This window comes from Falco naumanni, chromosome 4 (assembly GCF_017639655.2).
Source record: "Falco naumanni isolate bFalNau1 chromosome 4, bFalNau1.pat, whole genome shotgun sequence".
NCBI lineage: Eukaryota > Metazoa > Chordata > Aves > Falconiformes > Falconidae > Falco > Falco naumanni.
This window is the reverse complement of record NC_054057.1, coordinates 94,526,496-94,546,325: the sequence shown is the minus strand read 5'-3', so window position 1 is coordinate 94,546,325 and position 19,830 is coordinate 94,526,496. Positions and strand designations below refer to the sequence as shown.

Here is a 19,830-nt window from a genome sequence, read left to right as displayed (position 1 = left end):
GTGCCCAAAGGAAACCACAGCAGTGAGCCACGACTGACAGGGACAGCGAAGGGCCACCCCTCGCACACGGTGGCTGTATGACCTGCATTGCACAACCAGAGGTGGTGTTCTTCTGACCAAACTGTGCAGTGGCTGGGGCACCTGGAGCTTCACGAAGGATGGATGACAGACATGGCCTACGAAGCCATAAGCACACACCCCCTCCCTGGCACCCCTTTGGTACCTAATGTCTGGACCATGAGCCAAAACATGAAGACAAGATAGAGGTATTGTCAGCCTAAAACTCATTATGCCCTCAACCTGAAACAAAGTCACTTCTGAAACCCTCAGCTCTAGTTCTTTCAAACATGGATGCAAGGTCAGAAATAGGAAGACAATACTAATAGACATAATAAGTAAAATCCCAAATAAGAGGTAAAATCCTCTACCAGCCACTTCTATTTTGGCAGTAAAAACAGAAAATGTAACATAAAATGGAATTTCCCCCTAGAGTCAGGCTAAACTGCAATTGTAAAGGGGAAAAAGAAAACTGGAAATATAATTTTAATGACAAAAGAAAGGAAGTGTCGCTCATTTTATAATTCCTTTTGTGAGATTACAACTGAGCCTTCTTCAAAGTTCCGTACTTCATTGCCTCTAAAGACAGAGCTTTAGCCAGGAAATGTTCACATTCCCGTTTGGATAAAGTCACTGGTGTGTTTCCACTCTGACTTCAGAAAGGGATTGGGCCATAGGAAACTGTATTCTCCAACAAAACCAGCCCCTGCAGATGTATTTCTATCACCCAGCCTCAATCAGCTTCCTGAGGAAGGGACGAGGAATGGTTCAGTTCTGGTTTCGATATCATCCTGAGCCTCCTCAGTGAATTTCTTAAACAAAAAGTCTCAGTTTGTAGGATTGCAGCTCTAACAAGCAGGAGACACTTTACTTTGAGTATCAGCGTAATGGTTAAAGCTTTGATTGCTGGTCTGATCCCAAATAATGACCTAGAATTGCAAGTGTCCAGCTCCTATTACAAATTCTTCAGTCATCCAGTCCCTCCTTCCCTGAAGCTTTTCATTTTCTTATGCACTGAAGCCATATGGTCTTGGCACGAAGTAGCTGTGCCCTACAAGTTAACTTGCCTTTTGGACATTTTTTCACAGTGAGATCCTGCATATCAAGTAGAGCTATTTGGATAGAAATGGGCTACTTGATAGAGCCATGAGACCTGGGATGCCAACAGCCTATTTGAGTTTGATCATCCATCCTTCAGCGGCTGCCCTACATCTCTGCTCCTTCACCAGTGGGCTGCAAGCCTGGAGGAGATGGGTGGGGGTGTGTGCATTACAAAATGCAGTTGGAGGGGTCATGAGGCATAGCAAATATTATCACAGTCTAAAGTAAAGAAAACCTTGCTTCTCAGTCTTTACACATCTTTATCCTTTGAGGTCAAATATTCTCTATCAACTTGACCAGTGCAGCTGCTCAGGGCACATCTATTCCATCTCATGACGGTTTTTGAGGTTTCAAATTTATTGTCATTCCTTGTTGGAACAAAACCCAAACTTTGTAATGCCTTTGTGAAAGGGAATTATATCCAAATGCCCGTTTTTGGAAAGGATCTGAAAAGGTCAGGTTTTCAATCTCTTTCTCTCCAGAGGTAACTAAAGAGTCTAGCCTGGACCTCAGAAGCTTTCCCTTGAAAACTTTTGTTGAAATCAATATGTCTCCATGAAACATTTTTGCTTCAAAGAAGTAACGTACTCTGTTGGAAATAAATTTTGACAAAAAGGTTCAGCTAGCTTTACTCTCAAAATATTCACAAGCGTAAATTGAAGCAATAGTAATATTAAGACATATTTTTCCTGCTATAATAAGCACAAAGGAACTGTGATATCCCCCCCACACCCCCTTTGGTTGTGGATCTCTAACTCAAAGTTGGAAGCACAGTGCCCCAAGTCATTCCCAATACTGATACTTTTTCAAAACCTTTTGCTCAGCTTTCTTAAAGCCTCTTTGCTGCTTATAGCAAGAAGCCCTTTACTGCCTTTTGGGATGGTGCTATCATTTCATGATGAGTTTTAAACATCAGAACCTCTGTGATCTCAGTTTTAGCTTTGTGAGGCAGCTCGGGTGTATGTCCCTTGGCTACAGGGGTCTTTGTTTTTAGATCCTGTGTGAATACCTTTTTCAAGAGTTGCTAATGGATCCTGACAGAAGAACCAAAACCAATGAAACATAACCAAAAAATCCTGAGGGTTACCTTCTACTACATACCCCTCTGTCTTCGGGGGGAATCACTGCCTGTACCTTAAGGGAAGAATCAGTCTGATGGGATTTTTAAAATGTGCATTTTCACTGTAAACTATGCAAATGCCTTCTGCACAATGTCACTGCTGATCTTCTTGTCTATATGCAATGTATTACTCTCATTTATACGGAGGGACCAGAGATGAAGCCCGTGGCAGCGGGGCTGTGTACATGTCCCCTGCAGAAGGGCACCTCAGGCAGATTCGGCATGTTGATGCCTCTCCATCACGGAGCTGCTGGGCTCCTCTCCTGCCCCTCTCATCACAAAACTGCCTCCAAGAGCATCACAACACTGAACTGATGACTGTAGAGATGCACTGGTACTGTCATGCGTGCAGCAGCGTGCTTGTGTGCTGGGTTTCTTACCTCTGATTGGGACTACAGATTGTAAGCTATTTTTCCATACTCTATTTTATTTCTTATTTGTAACAGATGGTTTGGGGGGACAGCAAAGAGACAGAAAGAGGGCTTTTTCCCTCTCTTGGAGTGCAGGTATATCGTCTGAATTGATTAAGGTCAAGTGTGGGACTGTAGTTTGAAGTGAGTGTGCCTTCACCGCTTCTTCACTAGACACTCACACGTGGCATGTTTTGTCTTGTTTTCATGAACTGTCTTATAAGATGAAGCCATACATGGGGTGAGAGTTGGAGGGCAGGTGAAGAGCCTCATTCTGCTGTTACCATTAGTACCACACTTGCACCCGTTTTGTCTGTAAATTGAATAAGTAAGATTGCAGTAGCTCCCTGTACGTTATGTGTCTTGATAACAATTAGGAGGAGCAACGGGGGCTGTCTGGCTATTTTTATTCTTTCAGCTTATTTAGCATAAAACCTGCAATAAAATAAGAGGTCTTCTTTCATGGCAGAATGTGCATTTGTTTTTGTTGGTGGCTGTGTTATGGGTCTGCCCTTTCCTTCGCCGTGGAAGGCAGGGGGACCGTGGCACCGCTGAAGGCCAGTGGGGACGTTGGCTCCCATGGCCCGGTGTGGGCAGCACCCCAGGCCAGCGTCTCCTCAGGATGTGTGCTCTGGCAGGCTCCTGGAGGCGCGGGAGATAAGAGGAGCTTTTCCCATCCAAAAGCCTCTTTCCAGTCATTTTCTTCAAACATTGCCGGGCAACTGTTGCTTTGCCTGGCTTTCATGGAAACTTCCAACTCAAAGCTTCATTTAGGGAGTCGTCTTCTATTCTCCTAGCTAGGTTTAAGGCTTCTTTTATTTTTTTTATTAGAATGATCTAAAATCTTGCTTGGATAGCTGTAGCTTCCTACCTGCGCAGTCTTTGCTTGCAGACAGCTCCTCTCTGCTCCAGCCCCAGTGGCTGCCTCCCTCCTCAGGAGCTAGGACCCATTTCACCACAGCCCTTACTGGTGTGGCCTTGTTTGACTTTCAGGACAGGTATAAACCCATTGGCATCAAATGCCTCAGTAGGTTGCTTATTTTGTTTAATAATAAGGGTATTTAAAGCTGATTTTGATAGTGAATTAAATGAAGCTCATTACAGATCAGCACTGGTGCAAAAGTCAATGCCTGGGTTTTTCTAGGAAAAAAAGCACAACTTTCGCATGTTTCAAATCCAGTAAATCTCTTAACTTCTGAATGGTTATTCTGGTAGTGTGACTTGCAATTAATCGGGCCGCGTACCGTGACTACCATACCCGTGAACCTGAAGGTATTGCCAGTTGGCTCCCACCTGGAAGTGGGTTGGTTTTGCCTGAGGCTCCTGGCTGTCTGGATGCTGTAGTTCACCCAGAGAGCACTTTTTTGGATAAATTGATTTGGTTTCTGCTGCATCTTGGGGGGAACTGGCATTAAAGAAAATAATAAAGAAATAAAAAGATGTACATTTGAGCAAATGAGAGAGTCCTTTGCCTCATCCTATTGCTGGGCTGTCGCCATGCAGCCGGGAGTGATGCTCCGTGGACCTGGCAGCCGGGAGGATGCAGTTGAGGGTTCGGACAGAAGATGGTGCAGTGTTCAAAGCTTCCTCCTGGCGCAGTGGAGACTCCACTCACATCCCTCGCTTTTTCTGTTTGCCTCCGAAAAGCAAACCTTGCACCGGTTAGCAACTTTATCAGAACAGTATTACAACAACAGACCTGTTGCTACAATTTGTGGAGCAATGAATTAAGGTGGCATATACATTTTATATATATATATATATATATGATTATAAATAATTATAGAATATATTTTTTTAAATTTCTCTGTGAATTCCTGTACCAATTTCCTCACTCTTCCTTTAACACAGGGATCAAAAGCATTGCCCTGGCAGCAGATGTAAGCAAGCCCGAAGATGTGCAAAAGGTGGTGGACACGATCGTGGCTCGCTGGGGCACGGTTCACATCGCGTGCAACAACGCGGGGATCAACATGAACTCTGCAAGCGAAGATACTTCGCTAGAAGAATGGGACAAAACTTTTAACGTTAATTTGCGAGGATTATTTTTGTGCTGCCAAGTAAGTGTGAACTGCTGTGCTGGATTGTTTCACAAATGGATAATAATTTTCAAAGCATTTATTTACTGAGATTTAATGACACTTTATCACTAATTATCACAATAAAATTGGTCCTACTTTTGGTGGAGTTAGGGAGAGATTTGCTTCATATCAATTACAGATTTTTATCAATATTTTCAAAAGCAGCTGGTACTAACTGGCTGTCCAAGCCCAGGCATTTAAGAATGGCCAGATATTTTGGAGGGTGGTTATTTGACACATCCTGAAAACCAGAAAACTTTGGGGGCCATTCCCAACAGTAGTGGTTATTTTGAAAAAATATTGCCAACAGTGAAGAGGGTCTGAAATGGCAATGGGATTTTTTCCTGCATCAGCCATTTTTATACCGAGTTTTAATATCAAGTGCTTAAAAAAAAAATGTGTTAGCACATAAACTCTTCTGAAAAGTGAAGACTAATTTATTATCATGTCATTATTAGCACAATCACAAAAAGGGTCACTGGTCTTTCCTTTAATTTCTGTCACAGGCTGCAGGCCGCATTATGCTGAATCAAGGATATGGGAAGATAATTAACACAGCATCTATGGCAAGTTTAATAGGTGAGTGATGAGAGCTAACAGTTGTGCTTCAGAATCCATATTTTAATTACTACCGATGCTATTTGAATCAATTAAACCTGTATTGGGAAGGAGTAAATCACTGACATTTTGTATTAGAGGAAATGTACTACAAAATTTTTATTGATATCATTTTTCAACATTTATCTGTCCTCTATGTTTTAGAGCACTTATTACTTTTTATAGAAGAGGCGGAGCCACCTCCTCTGGCTCCCATGGCGTGATGGCATGGAAGAGGTGCAGGGCGCTCCCCAGTAATTCCAGGCGAGCACGGCTGAGTGTGGGAAGCTCGGCCCCTCTGATGTTTACAAGCCACCCGAAAGCTTTTGCACCAGTTTTTGCCCCATATCCACGGGTTTTATTTCATTATTGTTGCCAACAGGTGTCTCCACCAATGCTGCTGAATCAGCAGTGTCGTCAAAAGCGCCAATAAACCATCGTAACATATGGAATGAAATCCCTACTGCTGAGCTAATCTGGAAGGCAGTTACATGCTGGTGAACTGAAGCCCATGTAACAAAAATTGATCAATTACACAAATTAAGCATAGCCCTTTAGGAATTTATTTTATTGGTCTGGACATCTGTTGCAGTATTGTCTAAATCCAAAAATCAAATGGTGCCTTGGGTTGCCAAGTTAGGCAAGAAAATCTAGTAGCTATAAAAGTACAACTGAAAACCCCTGTATTAATATCATGTCCATCTGCTGAATGTTACATAAATATGCAGTCTTTTTATTTTCCTTGGGAATAACATTTATTTTTACTGTGCCCAGTTTGACATTCTGTGACATTCTGCTCAGTTTATTGCACAGTAACTTTAAATGTTTCTTCGAAAATGCATTTATAATGTTGTTGTTAATCTTTTTTTCAAGTGTCTTTACCAGCTGTTTTACTTATGCTGAAACACAGGCACCATCCCTCCACCCCAGCTTTGTAGAGTTACAAAATCTCCCAAAGAAAAATAGTTTTGAAAAGAATGTAGAGCTTTAAATTTCAAATGCCCGTGACTTCCATGCTCTGCTCTGCACGGTGGGGGCTCTGGTCTGGGCTTGGGCTGTCACCACCCACATCACTGTCACAAGGCAAAATTTTCTGGGAGGCGTTCTGCCCTAAAGAAAGTTATGAAGCTCTGGAAATCAGCACCAGCTCGGGGGCTGCTGGTTTGGCACATCACTCCCAGCCTGGCTCATGCGGCCCAGAAGTGCTCTCCACTGCTGATGGAGAGGCGCTTCCCGGCTTCTCCCTCGGGCCCTGGCACAGCTCTGCTGAGCAGGGAGGTGATGCTGTGCCACCGCAGCATCCAGCCAGCCCCAGCTGGGGCTGCACCTCCTTGGCTGGCATGCCACGTCCACTGCGACCCACGTGGGGATCAGGTTAGTGTCGGTTCTGGAGCAGGGATGAGCATTGGAAAGCAACCCTGAGAGCAGCCTGGAAGGGTCATCGCAAGATGTGTTTAAATGTCATTGAAAGTTAATGCATGCTAGGCCAGAAGTTAAGAGATGCAGAGATGTGTTTACCTTCTGAACCTGTTTGAATTTTGGCATTGAAAATATCTAGTAGTTATAAAACTACGACTAAAAACCACGATGTTCATATCATGTCCATCTGCTGAATGTTAAATAAATATGTTGGTTGGTTGGTTATTTAAGTATGTTGGCCAACTGGCATAGTATGAAATGTTTCTAGAAATAGTTAGGGGATAATTTTTTTTTGTTGTTGTTGTAGGTTGAGTCCTTTCTCAGAGATACAGGAAAATGAGGAGACACTTAGCAGGATAGGGAGGTTTTTGTTTGTGATTTTTTCAGATACACTGCTCAGAATCAGTTTTAATTAATTGAAGATAAGCTGCATACATTTTGCATATGTGCATTTTGATTCTGGTATTTGACTGGAATTATTCCAGACGTATGCTTCAGCAGCGGAGACGAGGCTGCTGCGGCTCTGCAATTTGCACAGGTGTAACTCAGGTCTGTAAATTTTGCAGTGAATATCTTTAGTGGTGAGTGGTCTGGTCTTCTCTGTATGCACCTCTCATTGTCATTACGTGGCTGCTTCAAGGTCGGGCTAGAACCCTTATGCACCGAACAAGGTTGCAAAAACTGTGTGTCAGGTTGTTGTGGTTTAACCCGGCAGGCAGCTCAACACCACAAAGCCATTCCCTTCCTTGCCCCGGTGGGATGGGGGAGAGATCAGAGAAAAGGTAAAACTCATGAGATAAGGACAGTTCAATAGAACAGAAAAAGAAAAAAAAATAACGATGGTAGAAAAATATACAAAGTAAGTGATGCACATGCAATCACTCACCCGCTGACTGATGCCCAGCCAGTCCCCAAGCAGTGGCTGCCACCCCCCTGCCAAGTCCCCCCAGTTTTATTGTTTGGCACAGCACCGTACGGATGGGATGTCCCTGTGGCCAGTTGGGGCCAGCTGTCCCTCCAGTGTCCCCTCCCAGCTCTTTGTGCCCCCCAGCCTCCTCGCGGGCAGGGAGGTAGAAGCTGAAAAGCTCTTGACTTAGTGTAAGCTCTGCTCAGCAACAACTAAAACATCCGTGCGTTATCAACATTATTCTCATCTTAAATCCAAAACACAGCACTCCACCAGCTACTAGGAAGAAAATTAACTCCATCCCAGCCGAAGCCAGGATACAGGTGTTTAAAATGTAATGCAGCTGATGTAGGCTGCATTTTTATTTGCTTTTCTCCCATCTTCTCTGTCTGAAACAGAAGTGAGTGCCCTCGCTTCCCAGAAACCTTATAAATTCATATTTTTGTGGTGGCACTGCTGGAGGCATAGCTTTATTCACAAGCTCTAGCCACATTTTGTATGAGTTTGGAGGGTTGCAGATATACTCTGCTGTCTATAAGAGACCACTGTAGGTAAGGGAAGAGGAGGCGGTGCAGGGTGCTCAGCTGCAGAAAGCCCACCCAGCACCAGAGCCTCGCAGCATCCATCAGCTTCTTCTTGAGCTCTTCCGACTGAGCAGGGCCAAATGTCTCGGAGGGGGAAATTTCATCTGCTGAATTACCTTCCTTAGATGTTCTTATAAAGACAAAAGCATTTACACAGAAGGACTTTGGAAAACCCTGTCTCAGCATCCACCCCAAACCAGAAAGCTGATTCTGATAGCTTGCAGCAACTTGCTGTTCTCACCCACGTGCGCTGAAGGTGCAGAGCCAGTGCCAAAACTCTTATCCTCTTAACAAACCCGAATGATTTATCACAAACAGACATGTTTGGAAACTTCAGCAAAGAGCTGCTTTTTGGAGGTTACAAGGTTAACTACCGAAGTTGTATGTAACTTGGAACTGATGCATGGCAATTAATCAAGAAATTACGTTCCACATCTCTTCAAGAGCCCACACAGTGTGCTGTGTCTGGGGAGCAACAGGCACATGCAGAGGGCAAAGCAGTTCTGCTGGTCAAAATGCAAATTATTTCATATTGGACAAAAAATGAGTACAGAAAAAATGCTGGCAGAGGGAGTCCATGGTGTGAAATGCTCTTTATGGCAAGCAAAAGGCCTCTGAGTTCTGAGCAAACCTTCAGCACATGCAGGAAAAAAGAAACGCTAATTGCTGCTCCCATCATGTGTGTCCTTTAAATCTGTTCACAAACATCTATGTTCAAGGCAAAGTTCCTTATTCGCATGCTCAGTAATTTGCAGTGGGGTTTTTAGCTCTTTCAGAGTTCGGATAACTCAATTTATTGACTTCTTTTTCCCCTTTAAATTGACATACTCAAACCAATAGTTTTAGTCCATAAATGCAATAGTGGATGTGTTGGGATACTGTGGATGGTAGTGATCTAGAACTGATCCACCAGCTTAAGTTAATAAATTAATGTCACCTACCAGTTCTGCTTATGTGCTTTTATCAAAATGCTGTGAGGTTTGCCTGCTGTGCCTTACACAAATGCAGCGCTTCACTTTCTTCCAGGGTTCCATGTTACCCAACCCCACAGGCTACAATTGCTTGCTTTTGTGACTTTTATTTATTTACTTATTTTCAATATTTAGCACTGATTTTTCCCCACTCTCCCTCCATGAGAGTCAGCACCTCAGTGATGCTCCGTGCTGATACAGAGCTAATTATGGATCAGTGCTTTGCACTGCATTTGTTTAATGAAGTCACGATGGCAGCCAGAAAAGTCCGAGGGGAGACACTTTGTGGGTGTAAATCCCAACAGCTGGACGGATTTGGGTTGACTCCTGTGGGTTTAAAGCATTTTACACCCACTGGGAATTTGTCTTTAAGTAGCCGGGAACACTGCAAGTGTGAGAGCTGGTGGAGGGGCAGAGCCGCTCCAGCACACAGCACTAACAAGCTTGAACATTGTAATTAGCAAGCTGATCATTTTCTTTCTCTGACTGACATGTGACATCTTTGAAACATTTTTCAAAAGCTTCAGATTTTGAAAGTGGTGGGTGTTCTGAATTTTTGGGATGCACCTGTGCTCACATCCACACAAACACTGATTAGATAATATGATGTGTTTGCTTCAGACTGCGTATAATTTAAAAATTAAGGAGAATAATTTGTTCCAAGAAGCTATATATAACATAATATGGCATATAAAATCTATTATGCACTTATATCATATTATATCATATCATTATCATAGAATGGTTCAGGTTGGAAGCGACCTTAAAGATCATCCTGTTCCACCCTCGCCACCACGAGCAGGGACATTATGCTGTATTATATTTTATTAGTATTCCAGTGTATAAGTATTTTGTATATAAACATATTTTGTATATAAACATACATATATGTATAATATTTGAATGTGCATTTGTGTATACATCAGTTTTGGCTTTGTCCAAGTATGGGACCTTTTCAATTTCTTTCTTTCTTTTTTTTAATCTGTTTTTTCACAGTAGCCCAGCTGCTGCAGCAAAAATGCTAGATGGCAAAATACAGACTTAAAGTTTTGTGTTGTGGGTGGCTAAATTCTTGTTGCTCCCTGCCTAGTGTTAGGGAGAATGGCAAATAGTTCATCTCAATGCAGGGAATTATCTGTGTAGTACCTAAGGTATCTTAATTTATGGAGAATAAATAATTTTCTATTTCTGAATGCCTTCTAGTCCCGCACCCGCAGAAGCAGTTGGCGTACAATGCCTCGAAAGCTGGGGTTGTAAAATTAACACAGACATTAGGAACCGAGTGGATTGACAGAGGAGTAAGAGTCAACTGCATTTCCCCGTAAGTAAAATGTAGTCTCATTTTGAGAGTACAAAGAGAATGAAATGTTCTAAAAAGCTCAAATGAACAGTATCTCAGCAAATAAAGTTTCTAATTAGCAGGTGGATTGCATCCCTTTTTATGTTGTCTTTTCCTTAACAAAGGTTTAAATACTTAGAACCAAGCCTGCTCTGTTGCTGTGTATACTCAGGGATTTAAGAAGAGGTTTTAGTATTTGATAATAGGTTTTCCAATAATGTGAAGGGTAGTTTTTAGCATTTCTTTTCCAGATGAAATATTTCCTTAATCTGTCCAAGCCTTCTGCGGTTAAAGAAAAGGTTTCTGACACTTAATAGACAATACTTCTTTCCCCTTTTTACTTGAGACAAATATGTAGGCACTTTCAAAGCCACATTGTACTGCTGTTATCGAGATACTGTTCAGCTCTGACAATCACAGGAGGTCAGGTGTAATTTTGTAAATATATGTGTATTTGTTACAAATTATATTTTCCTTATTTTTAAAGGCTTAAAGCTGTATGTTTTGTCTTATAGTATTTATTCACATAGAAAAGTTTTCTTACCACATGTGCTTTTTCTTGCCCCGTTTCTCACACTCATACCCAACACAGTCATTTTATTAAACAATTAACAGTGCATGATAGTGCTAAGCAGAAACCCAAGTGGATAGCATTAATTGGAAGCGGTCAAATTCTGTAGACCATTGAAGTCAATCAGAGTAAGTAAGAAGGGCAGGATTTTAACCCAGGAGTTAAATTGTAATAATGAAGATATAATGTACATCAAATTAGGAAAAACAAATTACATATTTTAATCTGCAAAGTGGAGTAAAAAAAGAAAATCACAGAGCTCAATGGCAAGTGCTTCTGTTTTTACTGTCAGTCTGCTCTCCACTTGCTTGCGCTAGCTGTCTTCCTTATGATTATTTATTACTAATTATACCAGTGACTCCAGCCGTCACTCTATGTGATCCACAGATTCTTTAAACAGCATCTCAGTTTGTGATGGGATTTTCCCCACGCCATGCTGGCAGCACTGCAACAGTGTCCCCACAACTAGAGCTGGTGAATTTACACTGGCTTTCGGGAGCCAGGGGAGATGAAGGGAATTAGGGAAGCGCAGCAGGACCTGGCAGGAATTGTGTCTGAAAACACACGGATAATCTGTACCAGCAGAGGTGGGACAGCAGTGCCACATTCACAGCTATCACAGATCAGAAGGCTCTTAGAGGAGGAATTACCCATTTCCAGGGGGCTTACATAAATTTGAAAAATACCCACCAAATGATCAAAACTCATTGTTTTGTGTAAGTTGGAAGCATACACTCATTTGAAGAAGTTGTGTTTCTGGAGGCAGTTGGCAGAGCATGGAGAAATAATAGTCACGCTTCTCTTTTTCTACTTTTCAAGGCAAAAAGAGGGTTGCATTTTGATCATCTCCACCTGTCCTAAACTCTCGTTCTGAGCTCAAAACCCTGCAACAGGAAGGGAGGGGCTGCTTTGTGGAGGAATAGCCAGAAAGGGCACAGAGAAAGGCACAAATATTTGGCTGTCTTTAAGGTCCCCTGTTCTGGACAGAGCAGTTCCCCCAAGGCAGCTGGGGACCCGGGCAGAGTTTTTCTGCCGGCAATTCAAGGCTTTGGCTGAGCCCTCCGTGCCAGGAACACCCGGCGGGCTCTGGTCAGCCTTCAGAGAAGGAGCCTACAGCTATTCATAGAGCTCAGCTCCTTCCTCACCACAAGCAAAAGCTTGAAAGTGAATAAATATTCCTGTTTACCCTTCTGCCTGTATGAGATGTGACCCTGCCTTTTGGTGCAGATTTGGACCCATCCCCACAACTGTGGACCCCCTGATCTCATTGTCGTGTCCCTTGACATGACTGGCTGAGGCACAGGGGCATCTTCATCCCGCTCGAGCTTGGCACCCAGCACCGGGCACCAGCCCTAGTGTGAGCGCGCAGCTGTCAGTGCCATCAGTACTCTGCAGGGTTGAAAGTCCCAACTGCCCAAGTCTTTCTGAGCGTGGATGTCCCACCTAACATGTAGTCATCTCATAACAGGAGAGGATTTGGGGGAGTGTAAGGAGCACAGAGGTAGGTATAGGACGTGATGATACCCAAGATAATCTCTGGATAAGTAAAATACACGTGTCCTTCAGTACCTCCCACTCGCATTAATGCTTTAAGGCACTCTCAGTGTACCTTTGAAGCCCTAAGCACTCCAAACACACGGTCTGACCTTAAACATTATTTCACCATGCAAACCTTTTGGCCTTTTTTCCCTTTTCCTATCTGTTCACTTTTTTTCAATTTAATTTATTCATGAATGCATAAAACTTATGCAGAGCAATACATAAAAGTTATCAATGCATAAAATTCTATGGCAGAGTCCTTAGGACAATTTATTGCATTTGTAAAATTCAAGATTCAGGCTTCTCTTGCTGGCCAGGCAAGCCTCGTGCCGCTGGGGAGAAGGTGGCTGAGACTCCCTGGGTGCTTTGGCTGACTCAGCCTGTTGCTCCATGCAGCAGCAAGTGTCCCCATGTAGTGTGGAAGCTGTGCTCAGCCCTTCTGCCACCATCTAGGGCAGTTGCCTTGTAGCTGCTGCTGTGCAAAATTAAGAGGGTGCTGGATCTTCCTGAAAGGGATACAGGGATCAGGCTTCAGAGGGGACCTGGGTGTGAATAGGGACCTTCACAGAGCACTGACTGCTGGCCGATGCCTGGCCACCCATGGTGTGTTTTAGTCCCTTTGCTGGCCCTCGCACATGTGAAGTGTGTTGGGTGTGATGGAGCAGGGGACTTCTGAGAGTGTCTCTTTTTTGGCACATGCAGCATTGGAATGCTTCATTTTTGCAGCCATTACACCGAATTGACGTCCATTTTTTGAGATAATTGTATCTCCCTGCTTGATTTACAAGGCATAACATGTCATCATGTGATGACCTTTGGGATGGGCAAATGGAAGGTGATCTTCAGCTCAACCCGCAGCCAGGCCACCTTGTTGGAGACCCAGTGAAACCCAGCAGTCCCAGGAGATGAGCCACTGTGGGCTGCAGGGACCTGGGTTTGGGCTGTGATGGGCAAAGAGGCTTTGCCCCTTGCAGGCCTGCCTTGCTCCCCTGGGATGATACGGAGGCAGCCGCACAGTCCCCTGCCAGGCTTTTAGCCCGGTGGCTTTGAGGAGTCAGAAAACAGGGAGGGCAGGATCACTGCAATGTTTGGGTGTACCCCATCACGGGGGAAGGAGAGGCAGAGCTGGCAGGAGGAGCACCCCAGCGTCACCTGAAGGCATCCCAATTAAGCAGCATTACTATCCCCATTAAGCAGCAGTCGTTGCTGGTAAGTATCTTTGGACTTAAATCTTAATTCCTTGGGAGATGTCCCAATTAAGTGGATCTTGTGATTAAACACTTCCTGATTAAGTGGAGTGTACTTAACTCATTCAAATTAATAACTCATCTGAAAGAAATCAAGTTACACACAGATGGAATCTTTTTTTGCTCTCATTTGGGGATTGAGCGCATGTAACAATTCCAGTTAAGTATCTGGTAAGTGATATTTTTCATAAAGTATCTCTCGAAGTGGAAATGTTTTAGGCATTTGGGTTTTGTTGTTTTGGTTTGGTGTGGTTTTGTTTTTTTTTTTTTTCCTGGAGTCTCAAATTGTCCTGTGTATCAATAATGAAATATTGATGCTCGTATCTAACGTTAAGGTACCAGCAGTTTGATATTACATTGACATGCAACAGAAAGTACTGATAGGCTCAGCACTGCATATGAGATGAGGTAGGGAATTAATGCATTGGCAGTTGTCTTTGCTGGAACTGGTTAGAAGCCAACTAAAATCTGCCTAAAAGGGTTCGACAACATTAAATTGCCCAACTTGGCACCAAAGCTTTCCCAGAAGATGTGTAGTATCAATGACATGCCTAATATTTATAGTGCCATCAGTATGTGTGTTTGCAACTTTTAAGTTTTGCCCTACATTTTTTCTCATTTATATAACAAAAATTTGTAACGAAGTTTGGTTACACATCTAAATTTTTGCTTCTTGAAGTGAACCTAAAGCAAGGTCCAGCGAGAAGCATGGCACTGTTATTTACAGGTTGCTGTGATCAGACCAAAAATCGTTTTTCTGAACAGATTGAAAAATGTCCTCTTTTCAGCAAAATCTGTTGTGCTGGAGGGCTGTGTGTCGTATTGCCTGATCTGCATTCCCTTGGGGTTAAGACGTATATGTAAATTAAAAAAAAAATAAAAATCATATGGATCTTATTCTGGTATCTGATAGTATAAAGCCAGAATGATTATGTTGATGGCTTTGTAAGCACAGTGAGAGGCACGTAAGGGAAAGGAGTCCAATGTATTTCATGTCTGCTGCTCAAAGCACGATCCTCTCTGAAGAAATCCAGGTTTTGAGGAGTTTGGGAAAGCGAGGCGGGGAGAGCAGGGGGCTGTGCTTGGGGGAAATAAGTAAACCGTCTGCAGTCCTATGCTGGAATGAATTTGACTTTATCGCGTTGCCAGAGGTTAAGCGAGCTGCATCGCTCAGTGTTTCTGAACTGCTCTGGTGTTTATTGACTATTACAATTTAAAATAAAGCCGATATTTAAATCCTGCCCGATTAGTGAAAACAGAAATGTTTGGGGGTAAGTCTGAATTAGGTCCACTTTGTAACAGAGTAAATAGCAGATTTCAGCCGTCATTTAAAACAAAAGGTAAATCTCATACCCAGAATCCAGTGTGTCTCACAAAATTATTTCCTTGGAAGTATAAATTGGGATGCCAATGAAGTTTCAGAACAAAACGGGTATTTTTATACTTTGTTCATTTCATATTTATCACTAGCTTGTTTGCTAATTTTCATTTGCAAGAGGCAATTCTTCCAGCTAACTGGCTGCCTCAATGGGCCACTGATTTCTTTGAAGTGACAGTCTGTAAATATGCATAAAAAAGAGATGCAATTAGCGTGTGTGTGGTTCAGTGCAGCCTGATTTCATTGGCAAGTTTACCCACAGTGTTGATAAGCTACATTATCTAGAAAATTGGCCGCTGAAAAACAGCACCTCTGATTGCCAGCAAAGGTTCCAGATAACAGGGTGCTGAAGAGAAATATAATTGAGGTTGAATATGTTAACCAAGGTGTCACATGCTCCTTAGAAGCGCTAATTTATCAGCATGTTGGAATTTTTATTAACATTTGGAATGCATTTCTACCACACTAATGAAGTGGAATTGGCAGTTCAGGTTTTAGTTATTGTCATTTCTGAGAAGTTAAATGTAATTTCTTGTTAGACACAGTTATGTAAATATATTTGTTCAGGGGCTGAAAAAATTATACATTTCACAAAATACAAATATGTTGTTAAGGAGGAGTATGACAAATCAGTCGCAGTTAAAGTCATAAAAGCCAGCCAAATGTTCGCCCTGCATTGTGCTTTCTGGAGCATCACTCATTTTTAGGGCACCTGCAGAAAATGAACTTAGCAGAGTTTTAATAAATGGTGTACTCACTCATTAACGTTAAAGAGGCCAGACAGGCAAATGCGGTGGGATTTGTCGGGGTATTGGTTTAAGGGGAATTGCACTGGGCATGCTGTGCTTATCTTTGCCTCTCCTTCTCTCTGTGGAAAGGGTCTGGAGCCCAGAAGGGCACTGGCTTTCGTTTTCCTTCGTTTTTCTTATATGGGAAGTCCGGCTGTTTTGAGGTTCTGGGCTGCACACAAACACGCTGTGTGACATTATGCTGCAAAGTGATGAGAAGAGAAATTGGTAGAAGGATGCCAGTTCCCAAGGGCTGTGACAGACCTGCTTCAAGGTGCTTTAGGTTCCAATGCCATGCTTTTTTTCTGTAAAAAAAACATCCAACTGGTGATTATGAGTAGCCTAAAAGTAAGGGAGTGTATTAGCAAAGAAGGTAGTATGTGTTAACTCACTTTAAAGAAAGCCTCTAAGCCTGCCCATCAGCAGCAAAAGGCAATGGGAAGGAAGCGCTACCCAAGTTTGCATCATGACTTTCAGCAGAGGCAGAGCCGCTCTGACTTGCTCATCTTCTTGGTGCTATTCCCCAGTTTTCCTTTTGAATTAACATCTCAAACACCTATAAGCATTGCCTTTCCTTCTGGGGAAAGCCCAGTCCTAAACTCTTGGTGGTGTGCTCATTGCAGGGGCATCGTTGACACGCCACTCATCCACTCCAAGGACCTGCAGCCGCTGGTGCAGCGCTGGCTGGTGGACATCCCTGCCGGGAGGCTGGCTCAGGCCACCGACCTGCAGGCTGCCGTCGTCTATTTGGCCTCCGAAGCCTCAGACTACATGACCGGCCATAATCTGGTCATCGAGGGTGGCCAGAGCCTATGGTGAGGGGCGTCTTCCAGCCTCAGGGGGCATAAGTCACATTGGAAAGTGTGTATTAAGAGTTTAGCTTAGTCCCAGGTTTGGCTGGGCCAGCTAATATGAAATGATTGTCGTCTTCATTTGAGTACAGCTTTGGAGATATGTATAAAGAAAAAAATATAAATCTTTCATTTTCTACATTTTCATGTTATTAGCTATACATTCGGATTTCTGTTAAATTAGTATTTAATGATATAAAAGCACATTTACTGCAGTGAGATTTGACTATTATTTAGTTTAACAGGGGGCATTTTTAAAGCAATCAATATTAGCTGGTCTGTGTAGTATATTGCTCTGAGGTGATTTTTTGTATTCAAGTTTTTCCAGTGACGCCTGTGAGTGGTGAAAAACAGTTGGATGTAGTGTTAAAAAAAATAAATTAGTTCATTGCATTTGAACCTCAGTGTTGCCATTTTATATTTACTGGTGTTCTTTGGTTTTGACAGTGTTTTTGTACAAACACCTACATAAATGCCCCTGAAAGAAAAGTACTGCACTTAATAGAGAATCATGGTTGGTAATTGTAATGGCTCTAATCCAAAGCCCATTGAGGTAAGTGGGGACTGCTCATATACTTTGAGTTAAATGCATGTGTAACTGTTGATACAACTGAGTCTTTGTTTTCCTTGATAGGCAGATGTAAGCAATGGTCGTCTTCCACATTTTTTTTTTCTCCCGTAAAATTCTGAAGACAACTCTCGGGTGTAAATCAGGGCCAGCTCAAATGATGTCAATACAGCTCTGTTGGCTGAAGAGCTCATTTCGGCAATAGCGCTGGGTTCATTGCTTCTAGGCAGTAAAACACGGCACAATAACACTGCCGTTTTGATAATGCTCTGAATTTATACAGACTTCCATCCTGAGGGCCTTTAAGCATAACCTAAGGAGAATTTACGGGAAGGAATTCACTTGCAAATCCTCGTGTCATTTGTTTTGCATTTGGCAGCTCTTTGTTACCATAACATAAATAATTGTGGATGAATGTCATTACTTTGATTAAGTGCTACAAGTCCATACATTGGCTAGCCATTATTGTGGTGAATTGCTGTAATGACTTCAGACTTGACATTCACCGCCACGTTGTAAGGTATGCATCTCGCTGACGTACTATCATCGTTATCGTGGATAAAGTGCAAGAAGATACTTGTCTTCATTAAATTTTCTATTAGACCATTGATAATTAATACATATCTCATGTTTCATCTCGAGTCGTTTTTCTGGGGAGTGTTGCAGTTAAGCGACTCAGGGCTAGAGCTTTTTGGCTTGAAATCCCTGCCTTGTGTGCATGATCTAATTTATTGACAATGCTCTGCAAACTCACAGGCTTAAGGAGAGCTCAATTTTGGATAAATCTTCAAGAAAAACAATTAAGGTTTTAAACGTTTTATTATTTTTCTGGGCTCACTAAACCTTTTCTCTCCTAGCTCCCACACTTGCATCATTTTGTGTCATGCTCTGGAGGGCTCGGTGGAATTCTCACATCCCTCTGGCTGGCTTTTCACCCAGAGGTTAATGTGCAAACATTGGTGAACTCATCAGGAGCTCTTCCAAAGGATCCTAGAGGGGCTTGTATACTATCGCTTGGACTGCTGGTGAAGAGTTTTGTTGCAGCTCCTACCTAAATTGTAAAATAACAAACTTTAGTTAATTTGAAACATGAACTGCAGTTGGCACTGGAACTGTAACTAGTGTTTTCTCTTTCTCCATAGAAAGACAAAGGGTTGAAGAGGCTGGTGAGGCTGAACTCCCTTTCTCTGTCTGGAGATGGTTGCAGGTTACGCCAAAAGGCACTGATGGGGCGTTGTAGGAAGCTGGAGTTCATTGCCCTGGTGCCGGGTGTTTTGGGGAAGAAGCTTTTCAGCCAGCAAGGGTCATGCTGTGACTTTCACAAGCTTCAAATTAACTTTAAAAACAAAACTCAGACAGAAAAAAAACCCCCAGACTTTAAAAAAAAATATTAAAAATCAAAATGATCTCTTAACTATGCAGCCTCCAGTGTTTGGACTGCAGCTTGTCTGGCTGGGATCTGTCTGCCCCCAGGCTCTGCCTTTGAAGGGCTGAGCAGACAGAGCAGAAAGGAGCGAGTTTGCCTGCACAGGCTGATGTGGGGCTTGGACCCTGTTTGGAGACACCGCTGTGTGCCCACGCGGACGCCGGCTGGGGCTGGTGGAGGATGCCTCTCGCTCCATGATACAGGAGGGGCTCAGGACTAAGCAGCCGAGGGGGTATGGTACTCAGTACCAAGTCCCCAGGGTGACGGGCAGACACCCTCACGGCATTTTTGGCTTGCATGGCATCCTCACTCTGGCCAAAGAAATGAATCCTGGAGAAAAGCAGGTGTCAGGAGGGAAATGCTTCTCCCTATGCTGGTGTGACCTTCACCTCTCTCCTCCTAAGGGCTGACCTTCATCTTTCTCCTCCTAAGGACTGGCATTCACCTCTCCCCTAACTAAGGGCTGACCTTCACCTCTCTCCTCCACACCCCTATACTCAGGGCTTCATGCATTCAGGGGCTCCAGCAACAGCACTGTGGCTCTTCATGGTGTCCCCTGTAATTTCCTGGGGGAAAAGGCTGATGTCCAGTCCAAAGCAGGGCTGACTCTGCTGTGGTGCTTCTGCCTGGTGGGACCAAGCTCCACGTTTGGGCTGGGATGCATGCCCGGCTGTGCAGTGGCTGCTCCCCAGGCCCCAGGCTCCCCGCTGGGTGCAGGGTCTCTTCTGACAACACAGCTCCCAAGCCAGTGGATGTGGTGATTTCCCTTTAGAAGGGAAAAGCAAAGCTCAGGAGGGATGCAAGAAAAGCCTTGCAATCCTCTTGCCACTAAAGCTGGGGAGGAGAGGAAACAAAGAAAATGGAAAAAACGTGGGG

At 43.3% G+C, this 19,830-nt stretch overlaps 1 protein-coding gene across 1 annotated transcript in view; it reads left to right on the top strand.

Moving 5' to 3' along the window:
* The window catches only part of LOC121086581 (D-threitol dehydrogenase-like), a 30,393-nt gene extending 13,465 nt beyond the window's left edge, over nt 1-16,928 (top strand). The window contains exons 6-9 of the mRNA XM_040590489.1: nt 4,540-4,748; nt 5,276-5,348; nt 10,451-10,568; nt 16,733-16,928. Coding sequence (XP_040446423.1) covers nt 4,540-4,748; nt 5,276-5,348; nt 10,451-10,568; nt 16,733-16,928 — 596 coding nt within the window. The remainder of the gene's footprint in view (nt 1-4,539; nt 4,749-5,275; nt 5,349-10,450; nt 10,569-16,732) is intronic.
* Nucleotides 16,929-19,830: the final 2,902 nt, after the last annotated feature.